Source organism: Aquila chrysaetos, chromosome 12, assembly GCF_900496995.4.
Source record: "Aquila chrysaetos chrysaetos chromosome 12, bAquChr1.4, whole genome shotgun sequence".
Classification (NCBI taxonomy): Eukaryota; Metazoa; Chordata; class Aves; order Accipitriformes; family Accipitridae; genus Aquila; species Aquila chrysaetos.
Genome location: NC_044015.1, coordinates 4,541,715 through 4,556,092, shown reverse-complemented (window position 1 = coordinate 4,556,092; position 14,378 = coordinate 4,541,715). Strand labels below are relative to the sequence as shown.

Here is a 14,378-nt window from a genome sequence, read left to right as displayed (position 1 = left end):
TCATTAACACAGGACAGTCGAAGAGTGAAAGTTATTATGAATTGCTTTTCAAGCTATTTAGAAAAGTATCATGATTTCCCACTAAGGTTTCCTTTGCCACACCAGCAGAAGTGCAAGAATTATTCCTGTTTGAGAACTGAAGTTCTCTTAAGAAAGTTCATTCCTGGTTAAAATGGCAGGCTTAAAAAGGAAATTATCAACAGCCTTTCTGAAGGTGCTGCATTCTTTCCAAACTAGTCAGGCCTTTCCCTTCACTTTCATTTACATGTGCAAAATAAGGAGTGTACGCAACTAGGTGTTCCTACCGGGGAGGTACAAACACCTGAGTGCTGCTTAGAAGAAAATTATGCTGGCTTATGCAAACGTTACTGGAGAGACATCACAAAAATAAAACTTTTTTTTTTTTTTTTTTAAAGGGATCTCATGTCATCCCATGTGGTGACCATTGCCTTTATATCACAAAGATGTTTGTGATAGGACCTATTTCCACAAGTAGATTTTGCCTGCAAATTCTATTATTATTAGTAGTATCATCAGGCCTGCTTCTTGGTGTATGGGTCTGTGTAGCTCTCCCATCCAGGATTTCGATACTCGGTGGACTACAAGAATAAGCAAACTCCACTGGCTATTGGTACTTAAAATTCAAAGTGAAAACAGGGGGTTTGTGTCTTTTTGCATACACCTTTAAGATTCTCAGAATTATTCCCAAAGCTCCTTTGTTTCAATTTTATTTACCTCCATGTTTTTTAATACTACATCTCTCTCTCTCTCCAAATGACTCTACAGCAAGCTGGGATGATTCCCCTCCCCTCCAAATTTTTAACCCTTTTTATGCATAAAGATAAAGCAAAAGAAAGATCGTGTTAAAGACAGTGGCTAACCAAGCAGAAATGAATTGTGAATCACAAATTGTTTCTCCCTTACTAACACTTGAGGAAAGGTCAAGGATGTGCGTTCAACTTACCTAACTGCTTGCACAACCAGGCAAGAACACACACACGTCAGTTCCTCAGACCATGACATATGTGCTTGCAGTAATTTCAGAAACTTTGGGAAGAACTTTTAATCTTTATACCTTATCCAACCAGTGCAACCCAAGCAATTATGTGTGTCTTTCTATCACATAAACAAATGGAAATTGCATTTTACAGAGAAATAACATTTATGTGAATGAATCCAGGCTTCTAAGAACTATGCAGTTATTCAAGTAGGAAAACTGAATTTACTTTAGTTTTGTTATGAATATATTAGCCAGTGTTTATTAGTCCTTTACCTGTGAAAAGAACATTTTTAATGTAAATTAACTCAAGCATTCACAAAAAAATTGGATATTCAAAGCAGAACTGTACCCCACAAGTTCTACAACACAGCAAATAGAACATGAGTATTCAATCCAATCAAACTAAGCATTTCTCTAATACTCACAAGCCAGCTGATTGAATTATAATTGTATGCTAGAGACTTTCTAGGTAATACAGACAAACATCTACTTTTCTACAGGCATTGCTAGAAACTGAAAACTGACCCTTCTAAACCTAGAACTGAATGGGTAGTGAAGACTCTCCGTCAGGAAGCAGGTATTAAAAAGGAATTGGCCCTTTCCCTAGCCAAAGCACATGGCTTAGTAAGAACTGTTAACTAGAATCTCATGGAAAATGCAGATAAATTTTTTTTTCCTGTGTCCATCTTGAACAAGACATTTCAGGTTTGGAAGAAGTGTGAGAGGAAAGGGAAACAGGATTCTGGAAAGAGAACAAGGAAAGGACTTCAGGGATGAGGGAACCCAAAGCCAGAGTCTGAACACCCGTAGATTTTAATTTTCTTTGTAGATTAATCATGATAAAGAATTCAAAAGGCACAAAGTGTCAAACTAATTCAGTATTGGCAATGGTCCAAAATAGTTGGAAAAGCTTTTTAATTATCATCTGAATTCATGGATGTGGCTGTCCTTCCTTAAACTACACTGTTACTTACTACTCCAGTTATCTAGCAATAGCAGCACATGAATTTGCTGAATTTTGCCACTTTATCCATCTGTCTACTTTTGCACATTCCCTCAAAGATGTTCTCCTGAATCCTTTTGTCCATTCTCTCATTCAGCCTCAGTGGAAGAAATTCCAGGGGACCACTGAGACTAAACAAAGTTGTCTGTTTGCAGTTACAGCAGTGGATATAACCTTGGCCCCAAAGAATTTGTGTGATTCAGCTAGGAAGGATAAGACCAATGAGTTTTTTCTAAACAATCAAACTGGACCTTTATTATTATACAGCGATTCACAAAATAGCATCAGGAAATATTTTCTTGTTATTCATAAAAAAGTTGTAATAATGAAATGTAAACTTAAAACTCAGCAAAACTACTGTCTTCCTTTCTGTTACGTGTCCACCCTGAACTTAAATATCTGAGATGAATGTGTGATTGTGGCCGTCTTAAGGGTGTAGACTAGTCCCCATTCCTGATCATTTCATGCTCAGATTAATGCATACTGACCTTTTCAAGCAGCAAGTTTCTTATTTACCTTACCTAGAGGGAAAGTACCATATTCTAATTTTAAAATCCTTGACTGTAAGGTACAAGCAGGTGTGTCACTCACCAAACCCTCAACAAAGTGCTGGCATTATGCAAGGTGCTTTAGTTTAAGAACATTTCACCTTGACCATCAGACTCATCTTCTTCACTTGGTTGTGAGAGCTATTTCCCTGTTACCAAGAGCACAGCAGATACTGAAGGGAATTTTGGACTCAGCTGGTAAAACTATAATCCTGTAAGAAAAAAAGATGGATTGGACAACAAATTTATCTCAATATAAGCAGAAGTTTATATATATTATCATAGCATTATGCTGCTTTTCAGGTAAGTTTAATTTATTTGCTACTTTGACAGAAAAACTCTGTCAATATATTCTGTAAAGTTTTACATATTTTTCAAATGAAATTACTACCACTAAAAACTATAACCAAAGGTAATGTATTTTATTCCTAACTCTGTAAGTACTTCAAATAATACTGTTGATTAAATCTATTCAGAATTTAGCTTGTGGTACAAGTGAAAAACCCTTTGTCATACACTTTTGAGTGGCATGCTTATCTTGCTCATTGCCTTGTCATTTTTTAGCATTCACATTTACTCAAGTTTTCATCAGTTAAAAGGAGAAAATAACAGAGAGGAAGACATATGGTTTTCCAGCTTTAGTGAATATAAATGGGGAGGTAATAACAAAAGCTGATATTCATTTAGCAAAAGCCAGAATATAAACTGTTATATTTGTTTTTAGCAACCAAAGTTAATTTCTTATGTTTTTTTAGAAGAATGAGTGAGATGTTAATGTTTACTTTATAAACTGTTCATGTACAATCCTCAGTTAAGTTTTTAATTCATAAAAAGAGGAAAAAGTCCAAAGCATAAATGTTTCTAGAAAATAATCAAGCTAGAAATATTTTGAAAATTTTATAATGCTTTCAAATCGTATATTTTACCCATGAAAAAGTGGTATCTGAAAAGCAAGAATGACATTTTTAATGGCAACAAAATGACATAGGTCTGAGGCTCTGGAATGCTCAAGTCACTGAAATGATATTTCTTATAAAATGAAAATTAGCTTTGTAAATACCTCTGAATTTAAAATCTAGAAGTCATTTAATAATCTAAAAATTCAAGATTTTTTAATATTCAAGTTTGAATTACTTGATTTCTATATGGAAAAGCAGTTTTGTGGTAGTGGTTACTTAAAGGAGTATAAATCTCATTTTCTAAAATAAATAAGACATTTAGGAGTTTAAGTCCCAGTGACTTACAGAGCTGCCCAAGCGCAGATACTCAGGAGAATTAATTCAAATTAATGGAGAAGAAGTTTCAAGTGCATTGGTAAAAATGTATAAAATCCCTTTGTTCATACAACCAGTAGCTTAACTGATACTAGTTAGTTTTAAAGTAAAGGCAATTAAGGCTGTTTTAATTCTGAATTAGAGGGGAAACACAGGAGCTAAACATTGCTTTAAATGATATGGGCTCCAAAAAACTTGCATAATACAAAAATTGTATTAATTTACTTTAATTTACTCTCTCCCAGTAGCCTTTTGGCTGTTTTCATCTTAGCTGCTGTATAGAAATCTGCACAAGGATTTCAGCCCAGAGCCAGATTTTAAATGGGGACCATTTTGCCAGTTGATGTGAAAATATTTGCCTTTTGCCACTGCATCACAAAAAAACCCAGCTTTGATTTACAGCAATTTACTATTGTCCTACTGCCCTTTGAATTTCTGACTAGGACCAGGAAATCCATGGTGCACTGTAGTATGCATACTGTGATGAGACTTTGATATTTTGGTGAATTCTTTGTGAATACTACTCCATTAGAAGGACAGGTAATCACATCCTTGGTTCTATAGTTTGCAAATCAATCTCAATATTTCAAAGTAAACAAAATTACTACTTAAATATGAATATATCCTGTTAGACAAATGTGTGCTTCCAGTTTGCTGGCTAGAGGACTTGTTTGGGATATAGAGAAGTTAGCCTCTGTGAATCACTGGACCTCTCTGCCAGGAGCTACTTTGCATAGCCTGAAAGTAAATCATACATCCCATTGTACAGAGAGCAAACATTGTTCTATGTTACAGGAACATTGCAAACATACCGATACCGAGGTACAGATCTAGCAGCTACACCAAATGAAGATATAAGACAAAATCAGTTCGTTGTGTTTGGTCCCATTCTTTGGCATTCTGAAAAAAACCACAGCAAATCTATTAGATATTTCCAGGAATGGCTTAAATCACCCAGACAGTACAGAAAAAAGGCAGAATTGTGGTTTTATATCTATATCTATATCTAAACACAACAGGGTACAGGGATTCCAGTATCGCACATTTTAGAAAAAAGGTATTTCTGATGTTTATACAGATCTGCATCATTTCTTCTAATAAGGAATGTACTTTCATTGACTCTTGCCTCCCAACTTTCAAGGCTTTATTTAGTTGTAAGCATTAGTATTACCGTGCCTGTTATTTTTAATATTCTACAGCCTCCCGAGCCCTCTCATGTACAAAAATGCTAGAGCCTCACTTGAATGAGTTTGGAATCTAAAAACACAACAAAGATAAAGGAACTGGGAAGAGACAGGGCATTATTTTGGGGTATAAGGGATAGAGCTGTGCTTTGCTTAGCACTGCATCACAGCTAACAAGTCATGCCACGAAGGAGTGTTTATTAGTTTGCTTTGCACAGCATGTTACTGTGGCAATACAGCCTCTAGACTGGAGGTGGCTCACAGCCAAGTGGCTCCAGGTGGGTGCACAGCAAGCTCAGGTCTTCCAGCAGTGCAAGCAGCACAAGCATCTGCATGCAAAACTCCACACGAATTCTTCTCTTCAGTTGTCCATCTAGCCTATTGTGACAACAAAGGAATTGTTTGCTAGGATGCTGGGATATGATAGTGATTCCTTACATTTTGAAGAGCTTGGTCTGAATACCTCTTCTTTTCCCCATCTTTTCTCTCTGTGATGGCACTATCTCAGTCAGAACATCAACCCTGCTAGTTTCCTGGTGGGTGTCAAGCACAAGTGTTACCTAACCAGGCTGGTATGCCTCACAAGAAGAGAATCTTCTGAGGTGACACAACCGACCTGACAAGGGAGAGACCGTGGAGGCATAGGGTGTGACTACTGTAAAGGATTATTAATAGAATGAGTGCCTCCTTAGATACATACAATCTAGATGATTTTGGACATTAGTGTATACCCCAAGGGAAGAGAGTAATTCTTTTAGGATGACAAAAACAGAGCTATTGTGTTGTCATTCAGTGATGTAGACATGGATGAATAGCAGATATTCCAGGTGCTGCCAATTCAGAAAACCTAAAGAAATATATATAGTATTGATATATAATGATTACATAAAAAGCAGCTTGAAAAATACTGGACTTCTTAAGAGGTGTTTTTCTTGACCCCTTTATTGATCCGTTTGGGTATCTACTACTGTTTTGAAATCTGAAAAAACCAGACATCACTTAACAGTATGTCCCTCAGTGAAATATATTCAAAAAATTGAAATAGCTCAGAGTTCTCAAAAAAATGTTCTAGCAATACATAAACACTCAGTCTTTCACCCTCTTTTCCATGGCTTATGGAAATCTGGAGAGGTGTAAAAGAATTGGGGACGGGTAGGAACAAGATTTCTCATTGGAAATGAACAAATTTGGTTATAGGGGAATTCTCAGTGAACTACCTTCACTACGGTAAAAAGAAGAACGTTACACAACAATACCAAAAATAACAAGCCCATGAAAAAAAAATACTGTTAAGGAGCAAAAGGAAAAAATTGTAAAATCCAATCTCATTTACTTTATCACAAGAGGTTTTAGCAAAAGGGAATCGATCAGTTATACTAAGAATGTAACCAGGTGTCTATCAATGATTGACATAAAACTTCATATAAAACAGAAACAGCCTCCAATACCAGCGGGACAGACCAACATCCTGCCGACACCTCGACTCCTACTCTAACCACTGCTCTGGAGAACAAGTCCACAGCTGTGACCAAAAAAACAATAACAAACCCAATAAAACAACAAAGAAAAAACAGAAAAAAAACCTACTCGTCTCTCCCCCACCCATCTTTCCCCCCCGCCCCCCCCCCCCACCCACACCACCTCCCCCTCTCGCTCCCCTCCCCCCTCTCCTCCCCCCCCTCCCTCCCACGCTCCCTCCCCGCCTTCCCCAACCCCGCTCTCCCTCCCTTCCCCCACGTCCCCTTCGCCCTTCCAGACCCGCTTCCCTCCCTCCCTCACCCTCCCCTCCTCTTCCTCCCTACCCCCCATCCTCACTTAAACCCCCACCCGCACCGCCCCCACCCCCCCCGATTCCCCCGCTCCCTCCCCCACCCTCACCCTCTCGCGTCCAACCCTCATCCCGCCTCCCCACGACCCCCCCCGCCAATCCGCCTGGCCCGGCCCTGCCAAAAATCCCGGCTCCCCCCCTGCCACGTCCCCCCCCCTCCCTCGTCCACCCCCCCCCCGCTCCCCCCCGCCTCCCCCTCCCGCTCTCCTCCTCCCCCCGCCCCTCCCCCTCACCTACCCCTCCCCCCCCCCCCCCCCCCTCCCCCACCCCCCCCCATCCCCCCCCCCACAAAGCCCCACCTCTACCCCCACCCCCCCGCCCCTCCCGCCCCACACCCTCCCCCACTCCCTCCCGCCACCCCCTCCCCCCCCCCCCCCACCTTCCCCCCCCCCCATCACCGCCAGCACCCCCCGCCCCGCCCCCATCCCCCCCCCCCTCCCCCCCCCCCCCCTCTCTCTCCCCCCCCCGCCCCCTCCGCTCCTCCCCTCCCTCCTCCCCCTCCCCTCCCGCCCCCTCTCCCGGCCCCCCCTACACCTCACCCCACCGTCGCTAACCCCCCCCCCCGCACCTCCCTGCCTCCCCCCTCGCTCCTCCGCCCGCCCACAAAACTCCCCCACAATCCCCGACTTCCCAACCCCCCTCCCTCCGTTTCCGTCACCCCCCTCCACCCTCGCCCAGTCGCACCCCCACACTATCCCCTCCCCCTCCCCCCCTCGCTCCCTCCCCTACCACACCCCCTCGCCCCTCTCCCCCCCCCCCCTCCTCTCCCCTTCCCCCTCCCCCTCACCACTCTCCCCTCTCGTCCCCGCGCTGTCCCTCCCCCTGCCCTATTCCCCACACTCCCTCTCGCACTCCATCTACCCCCCATCCCTCCGCCCCTCCCCCTCCCCCGCTCCGCATTCCCCCCCCCTCCGCTCCCTCCCCCCTCCCCCCCCTCTCCCCCCCTTGGTCCTTCCCCCCCCCCCCACCCCCTCCCTTCGTCACCCCCGTCCCCCTGCCCCTCCCCCCCCCCTCCCCCACACCCTCCTCTCCCTCCCACTTCCCCCCCCCCCTCTTCCCCACCCCCCCCATCTGCCCTTCTCTCACCGTCCCCCCACCTCTCTCCCCTCCAGGGATACGCTCTCACTACCCAGCAGTTGACAAACTCCTGCACACGGCGCACCACCTCCACGACGTACCAAAAAAAAAAAAAACAATCCTGCCTCCCCGCCCCTCCCCCCTCCATCACCCCTGCCCTCGCCTCTCTCCCCCCCCCCCCCCGCCCCCCCCCCACTCCCCCGTCTCCCCCGCCACTCACCCCCGATCTCTCCCCCCCCTTCCTCCTCCCCCCCCTCCCCGCCCCTCACCTCTCCTCCCTCGCTCCACTTACCCTTCCCCCTCCCCACCCCCCCCCCCCCACGCCCCACACTCACCCCCCTCCCCCCTTCCCTCCGTCCCCCCCCCTCCCTCTCCTCCCCTCCCCCCCTCCACCTCTCCCTCTCCCCCCGACCACCTCCCCCCCCCCCCCCCACCACCCCCCCCCTTCCCCTACCCCACCCCCTCAACCCGCCCTCCTGCAACCACCCCCCCCCCCACGTCCACCCCATTTCCCCCCCCCCCCACCCCGATCTCCATTCGCACACTTTCCTCCACCCGCCACACACCCTCTCCCCCCCCGCCTCTCCTCCCCCCCTCAGTGCCCCTCCTCACCCATCCCCCCCAATACCTCCACCCAACCCGATCCCCGCCCTTACACCCCGGCCCCCGACGTCCCCCTCCCACGCCAGCACCAGGCACCCCATCTGCTCCCCCCCTCCCCCACACACCCCCCCCCCCCCCTTCCCCTCCCCCCTCTCCCTCCCCCCCCCCTCCGCCTCCGTCTCCCCCTCCCCCCCCCCGCTACCCCCGTCATCCGCACCCCCTCCCCCCTCCCCCTCACCCTTCTCCCCCCTCTCTCCCCCCCCGCTATCCCCCCCTCCCCGCCCCCTCCCCTTCTCCTCCCGGCCACCCGCCTTCCCCCCCCCTCACCCCCCCCCCCTCTTCCAGCCACCAGCCTGCTTCTCCCGCTGTAGCCTCCCTCCCACCCCCCCTTCTCCCCCCCTGCCTCCCCACCCCCCTACTCCCCTCACCCCTCCACCCCCCACACCCACGTCTACTGCCCCCCCCCCTACCCCACTCCTCGCCCCTCCCCTACCCCCCCTCCCCCCCCCCCCCTCCCCACACTACCGCCCGCCCCCTCCGCCCCCCTCTCATCTCCCGCCTCCTCCCCCCCCCCCCACCAAACCCCAACACCCCCTTCCCACCATCCCAGCCCCCCTAGCCTCCCGCACACCCCCCCTCGCTCCCCACACCCCCCCTGTCTCCCCCACATTCCCCCCCACCCGCCCCTGTTCTCCCAACTCCACCCCCCGCCCACCCCCCTCACCCCGCTCCTCCTGCCCCCCGCACCGTCCAATCCGGCCACCCACCTCCCGCCCCCTGAGCGGCCCCCCCCCCCACCCCCCCCTCCCCTCCCCCCCCTCCCCCTCCGCCTCCCCTCACCCTCCCCCCCCCCCCGCCTCCCCCCTCCCCCCCCACCCTCCCCCCCCCTACCCTCCCCCCCTCTCACCCCCCCTCTTCCCCCTCCCCCCCAGCCTCGCCCACCTCCCCCCCCCGCTCCCCCACCCCCCCCCACCCCCCACGACCCAAAACTCCCCCCCCCCTCCACCTATCCCCACCCGGCGCCCCCCCTCCCCGCCGACCCCCCCCCCCCCCCGCCCACCCCCCCCCGCCTCACCCCTCTCCCACAAAAAAAACCCCCGCCTCCCCCCCCCCCCACCACCTCCCCAACATCCCATCACACCGCCCCCCTCCCCCCCCCGCCCTCCCCCCCCACCCTGCCCCATGCCCCCCTTGCCCATCCCTCCCCCCTCCCTCCCCCCCCCTTCCCCGATCCCTCCCCCTCCCCACCCCGCCCTTTCCCTACCACCCCCCCGCTCCGCTCCCCCCCCCCCTCCCCCCTCCCCCCCCCCCCGCCCCAATAAGAAAGAAAAGTAAAATAAAAACTTCGAATATAAACAGAACAGCCTCCAAATACCAGGCGGCAGACCAACATCCTGCCGACACCTCGACTCCTACTCTAACCACTGCTCTGGAGAACAAGTCCACAGCTGTGACCACAGCAAAACTCAACTCTACTCTGGTGATAAACTCCACTGCTACCGGTACAGGCACATCAACCATTGAGAAAACAACGGTGGGCATCTCCACTAAGGTGAAAATCTCCACCACAGCTGCCCAGTCCAATTATCCTCCTGGGAAAACACTTTCACCATCTTCCACTCCAGCACAAACGTCTGCTCTTGACAAAACCTCCACGCTCCTCTCCACCGCAGCAGGATTGTCCAGCCCGGCTGCTGTAACCACCACTGCAGTCACTTCCAGCCCACCTGCAACATCCACTGCTGCTCTTGTCACCACCACAGCTCCAGAGACAACAGCCTCTCCCACCACGGGCCTCGCACAAACATCCTCCTCTGCTCCTGGGACAAGCCCACCTCCTGCCGCCACCTCGGCTCCTACTCTGAGCACTGCTCTGGAGAACACTTCCACAACTGCAAACCACAGCTACACCCACCTCTACTCGGCTGACAAACCTCCACTGCTACGGCGACAGGCTCGTCAACCCTTGAGGCAACAACGGTGGGCATCTCCACCACGATAAAAACCTCCAGCACAGCTGCCCAGTCCACGTCTCCCTCCTGGCACTACACTTTCACCCTCCTTCCACTCCAGCACAAAACGTCTGCTCTTGACAAAACCTCCGCACTCCTCTCCACCCAGCAGCAGGATTGTCCAGCCCAGCTGCTGTAACCACCACTGCAGTCCACTTCCAGCCCACCTGGAACATCCACTGCTGCTCTTGTCACCACCACAGCTCCAGAGACAACAGCCTCTCCCACCACGGGCCTCGCACAAACATCCTCCTCTGCTCCTGGGACAAGCCCACCTCCTGCCGCCACCTCGGCTCCTACTCTGAGCACTGCTCTGGAGAACACTTCCACAACTGCAACCACAGCTACAACCCACCTCTACTCGGCTGACAAACCTCCACTGCTACGGCGACAGGCTCGTCAACCCTTGAGGCAACAAACGGTGGGCATCTCCACCACGATAAAAACCTCCAGCACAGCTGCCCAGTCCACGTCTCCTCCTGGCACTACACTTTCACCCTCTTCCACTCCAGCACAAACGTCTGCTCTTGACAAAACCTCCACGCTCCTCTCCACCGCAGCAGGATTGTCCAGCCCGGCTGCTGTAACCACCACTGCAGTCACTTCCAGCCCACCTGGAACATCCACTGCTGCTCTTGTCACCACCACAGCTCCAGAGACAACAGCCTCTCCCACCACGGGCCTCGCACAAACATCCTCCTCTGCTCCTGGGACAAGCCCACCTCCTGCCGCCACCTCGGCTCCTACTCTGAGCACTGCTCTGGAGAACACTTCCACAACTGCAACCACAGCTACACCCACCTCTACTCGGCTGACAACCTCCACTGCTACCGGTACAGGCACATCCACCCTTGAGGCAACAACGGTGGGCATCTCCACCACGATAAAACCTCCAGCACAGCTGCCCAGTCCACGTCTCCTCCTGGCACTACACTTTCAACCCTCTTCCACTCCAGCACAAACGTCTGCTCTTGACAAAACCCTCCCACTCCTCTCCACCGCAAGCAGGATTGTCCAGCCCAGCTGCTGTAACCACCACTGCAGTCACTTCCAGCCCACCTGGAACATCCACTGCTGCTCTTGTCACCAGCACAGCTCCAGAGACAACAGCCTCTCCCACCACGGGCCTCGCACAAACATCCTCCTCTGCTCCTGGGACAAGCCCACCTCCTGCCGCCACCTCGGCTCCTACTCTGAGCACTGCTCTGGAGAACACTTCCACAACTGCAACCACAGCTACACCCACCTCTACTCGGCTGACAACCTCCACTGCTACGGCGACAGGCTCGTCAACCCTTGAGGCAACAACGGTGGGCATCTCCACCACGATAAAAACCTCCAGCACAGCTGCCCAGTCCACGTCTCCTCCTGGCACTACACTTTCACCCTCTTCCACTCCAGCACAAACGTCTGCTCTTGACAAAACCTCCGCACTCCTCTCCACCGCAGCAGGATTGTCCAGCCCAGCTGCTGTAACCACCACTGCAGTCACTTCCAGCCCACCTGGAACATCCACTGCTGCTCTTGTCACCACCACAGCTCCAGAGACAACAGCCTCTCCCACCACGGGCCTCGCACAAACATCCTCCTCTGCTCCTGGGACAAGCCCACCTCCTGCCGCCACCTCGGCTCCTACTCTGAGCACTGCTCTGGAGAACACTTCCACAACTGCAACCACAGCTACACCCACCTCTACTCGGCTGACAACCTCCACTGCTACGGCGACAGGCTCGTCAACCCTTGAGGCAACAACGGTGGGCATCTCCACCACGATAAAAACCTCCAGCACAGCTGCCCAGTCCACGTCTCCTCCTGGCACTACACTTTCACCCTCTTCCACTCCAGCACAAACGTCTGCTCTTGACAAAACCTCCACGCTCCTCTCCACCGCAGCAGGATTGTCCAGCCCGGCTGCTGTAACCACCACTGCAGTCACTTCCAGCCCACCTGGAACATCCACTGCTGCTCTTGTCACCAGCACAGCTCCAGAGACAACAGCCTCTCCCACCACGGGCCTCGCACAAACATCCTCCTCTGCTCCTGGGACAAGCCCACCTCCTGCCGCAACCTCGGCTCCTACTCTGAGCACTGCTCTGGAGAACACTTCCACAACTGCAACCACAGCTACACCCCACCTCTACTCGGCTGACAACTTCCACTGCTACCGGTACAGGCACATCCACCGTTGAGGCAACAACGGTGGGCATATCTACAACGGGGGAAACCTCCAGCACCGCTGCCCAGTCCACGTCTCCTCCTGGCACTACACTTTCACCCTCTTCCACTCCAGCACAAACGTCTGCTCTTGACAAAACCTCCGCACTCCTCTCCACCGCAGCAGGACTGTCCAGCCCAGCTGCTGTAACCACCACTGCAGTCACTTCCAGCCCACCTGCAACATCCACTGCTGCTCTTGTCACCACCACAGCTCCAGAGACAACAGCCTCTCCCACCACGGGCCTCGCACAAACATCCTCCTCTGCTCCTGGGACAAGCCCACCTCCTGCCGCCACCCAGTCGGCTCCTACTCTGAGCACTGCTCTGGAGAACACTTCCACAACTGCAACCACAGCTACACCCACCTCTACCTCGGCTGACAACCTCCACTGCTACGGCGACAGGCTCGTCAACCCTTGAGGCAACAACGGTGGGCATCTCCACCACGATAAAAACCTCCAGCACAGCTGCCCAGTCCACGTCTCCTCCTGGCACTACACTTTCACCCTCTTCCACTCCAGCACAAACGTCTGCTCTTGACAAAACCTCCACGCTCCTCTCCACCGCAGCAGGACTGTCCAGCCCGGCTGCTGTAACCACCACTGCAGTCACTTCCAGCCCACCTGGCACATCCACTGCTGCTCTTGTCACCACCACAGCTCCAGAGACAACAGCCTCTCCCACCACGGGCCTCGCACAAACATCCTCCTCTGCTCCTGGGACAAGCCCACCTCCTGCCGCCACCTCGGCTCCTACTCTGAGCACTGCTCTGGAGAACACTTCCACAACTGCAACCACAGCTACACCCCCACCTCTACTCGGCTGACAACCTCCACTGCTACGGCGACAGGCATCGATAGTTCAACCCTTGAGGCAACAACGGTGGGCATCTCCACCACGATAAAAACCTCCAGCACAGCTGCCCAGTCCACGTCTCCTCCTGGCACTACACTTTCACCCTCTTCCACTCCAGCACAAACGTCTGCTCTTGACAAACCTCCGCACTCCTCTCCACCGCAGCAGGATTGTCCAGCCCAGCTGCTGTAACCACCACTGCAGTCACTTCCAGCCCACCTTGCAACATCCACTGCTGCTCTTGTCACCACCACAGCTCCAGAGACAACAGCCTCTCCCACCACGGGCCTCGCACAAACATCCTCCTCTGCTCCTGGGACAAGCCCACCTCCTGCCGCCACCTCGGCTCCTACTCTGAGCACTGCTCTGGAGAACACTTCCACAACTGCAACCACAAGCTACACCCACCTCTACTCGGCTGACAACCTCCACTGCTACGGCGACAGGCTCGTCAACCCTTGAGGCAACAACGGTGGGCATCTCCACCACGATAAAAACCTCCAGCACAGCTGCCCAGTCCACGTCTCCTCCTGGCACTACACTTTCAATTCACCCTCTTCCACTCCAGCACAAACGTCTGCTCTTGACAAAACCTCCGCAGCTCCTCTCCACCGGCAGCAGGATTGTCCAGCCCAGCTGCTGTAACCACCACTGCAGTCACTTCCAGCCCACCTGGAAACATCCACTGCTGCTCTTGTCACCACCAAGCTCCAGAGACAACAGCCTCTCCCACCACGGGCCTCGCACAAACATCCTCCTCTGCTCCTGGGACAAGCC

The 14,378-nt window shown here is 52.1% G+C and overlaps 1 protein-coding gene across 1 annotated transcript in view; it reads left to right on the top strand.

Annotated features, from left to right (window-relative positions):
• Positions 1–13,166, top strand: part of LOC115349041 (mucin-5AC-like) — a 47,420-nt gene extending 34,254 nt beyond the window's left edge. The window contains exons 2-6 of the mRNA XM_041127817.1: positions 7,950–8,143; positions 8,514–8,609; positions 11,180–11,362; positions 11,620–12,619; positions 12,654–13,166. Of these exons, the coding sequence (XP_040983751.1) occupies positions 7,950–8,143; positions 8,514–8,609; positions 11,180–11,362; positions 11,620–12,619; positions 12,654–13,166 (1,986 nt within the window). The remainder of the gene's footprint in view (positions 1–7,949; positions 8,144–8,513; positions 8,610–11,179; positions 11,363–11,619; positions 12,620–12,653) is intronic.
• Positions 13,167–14,378: the final 1,212 nt, after the last annotated feature.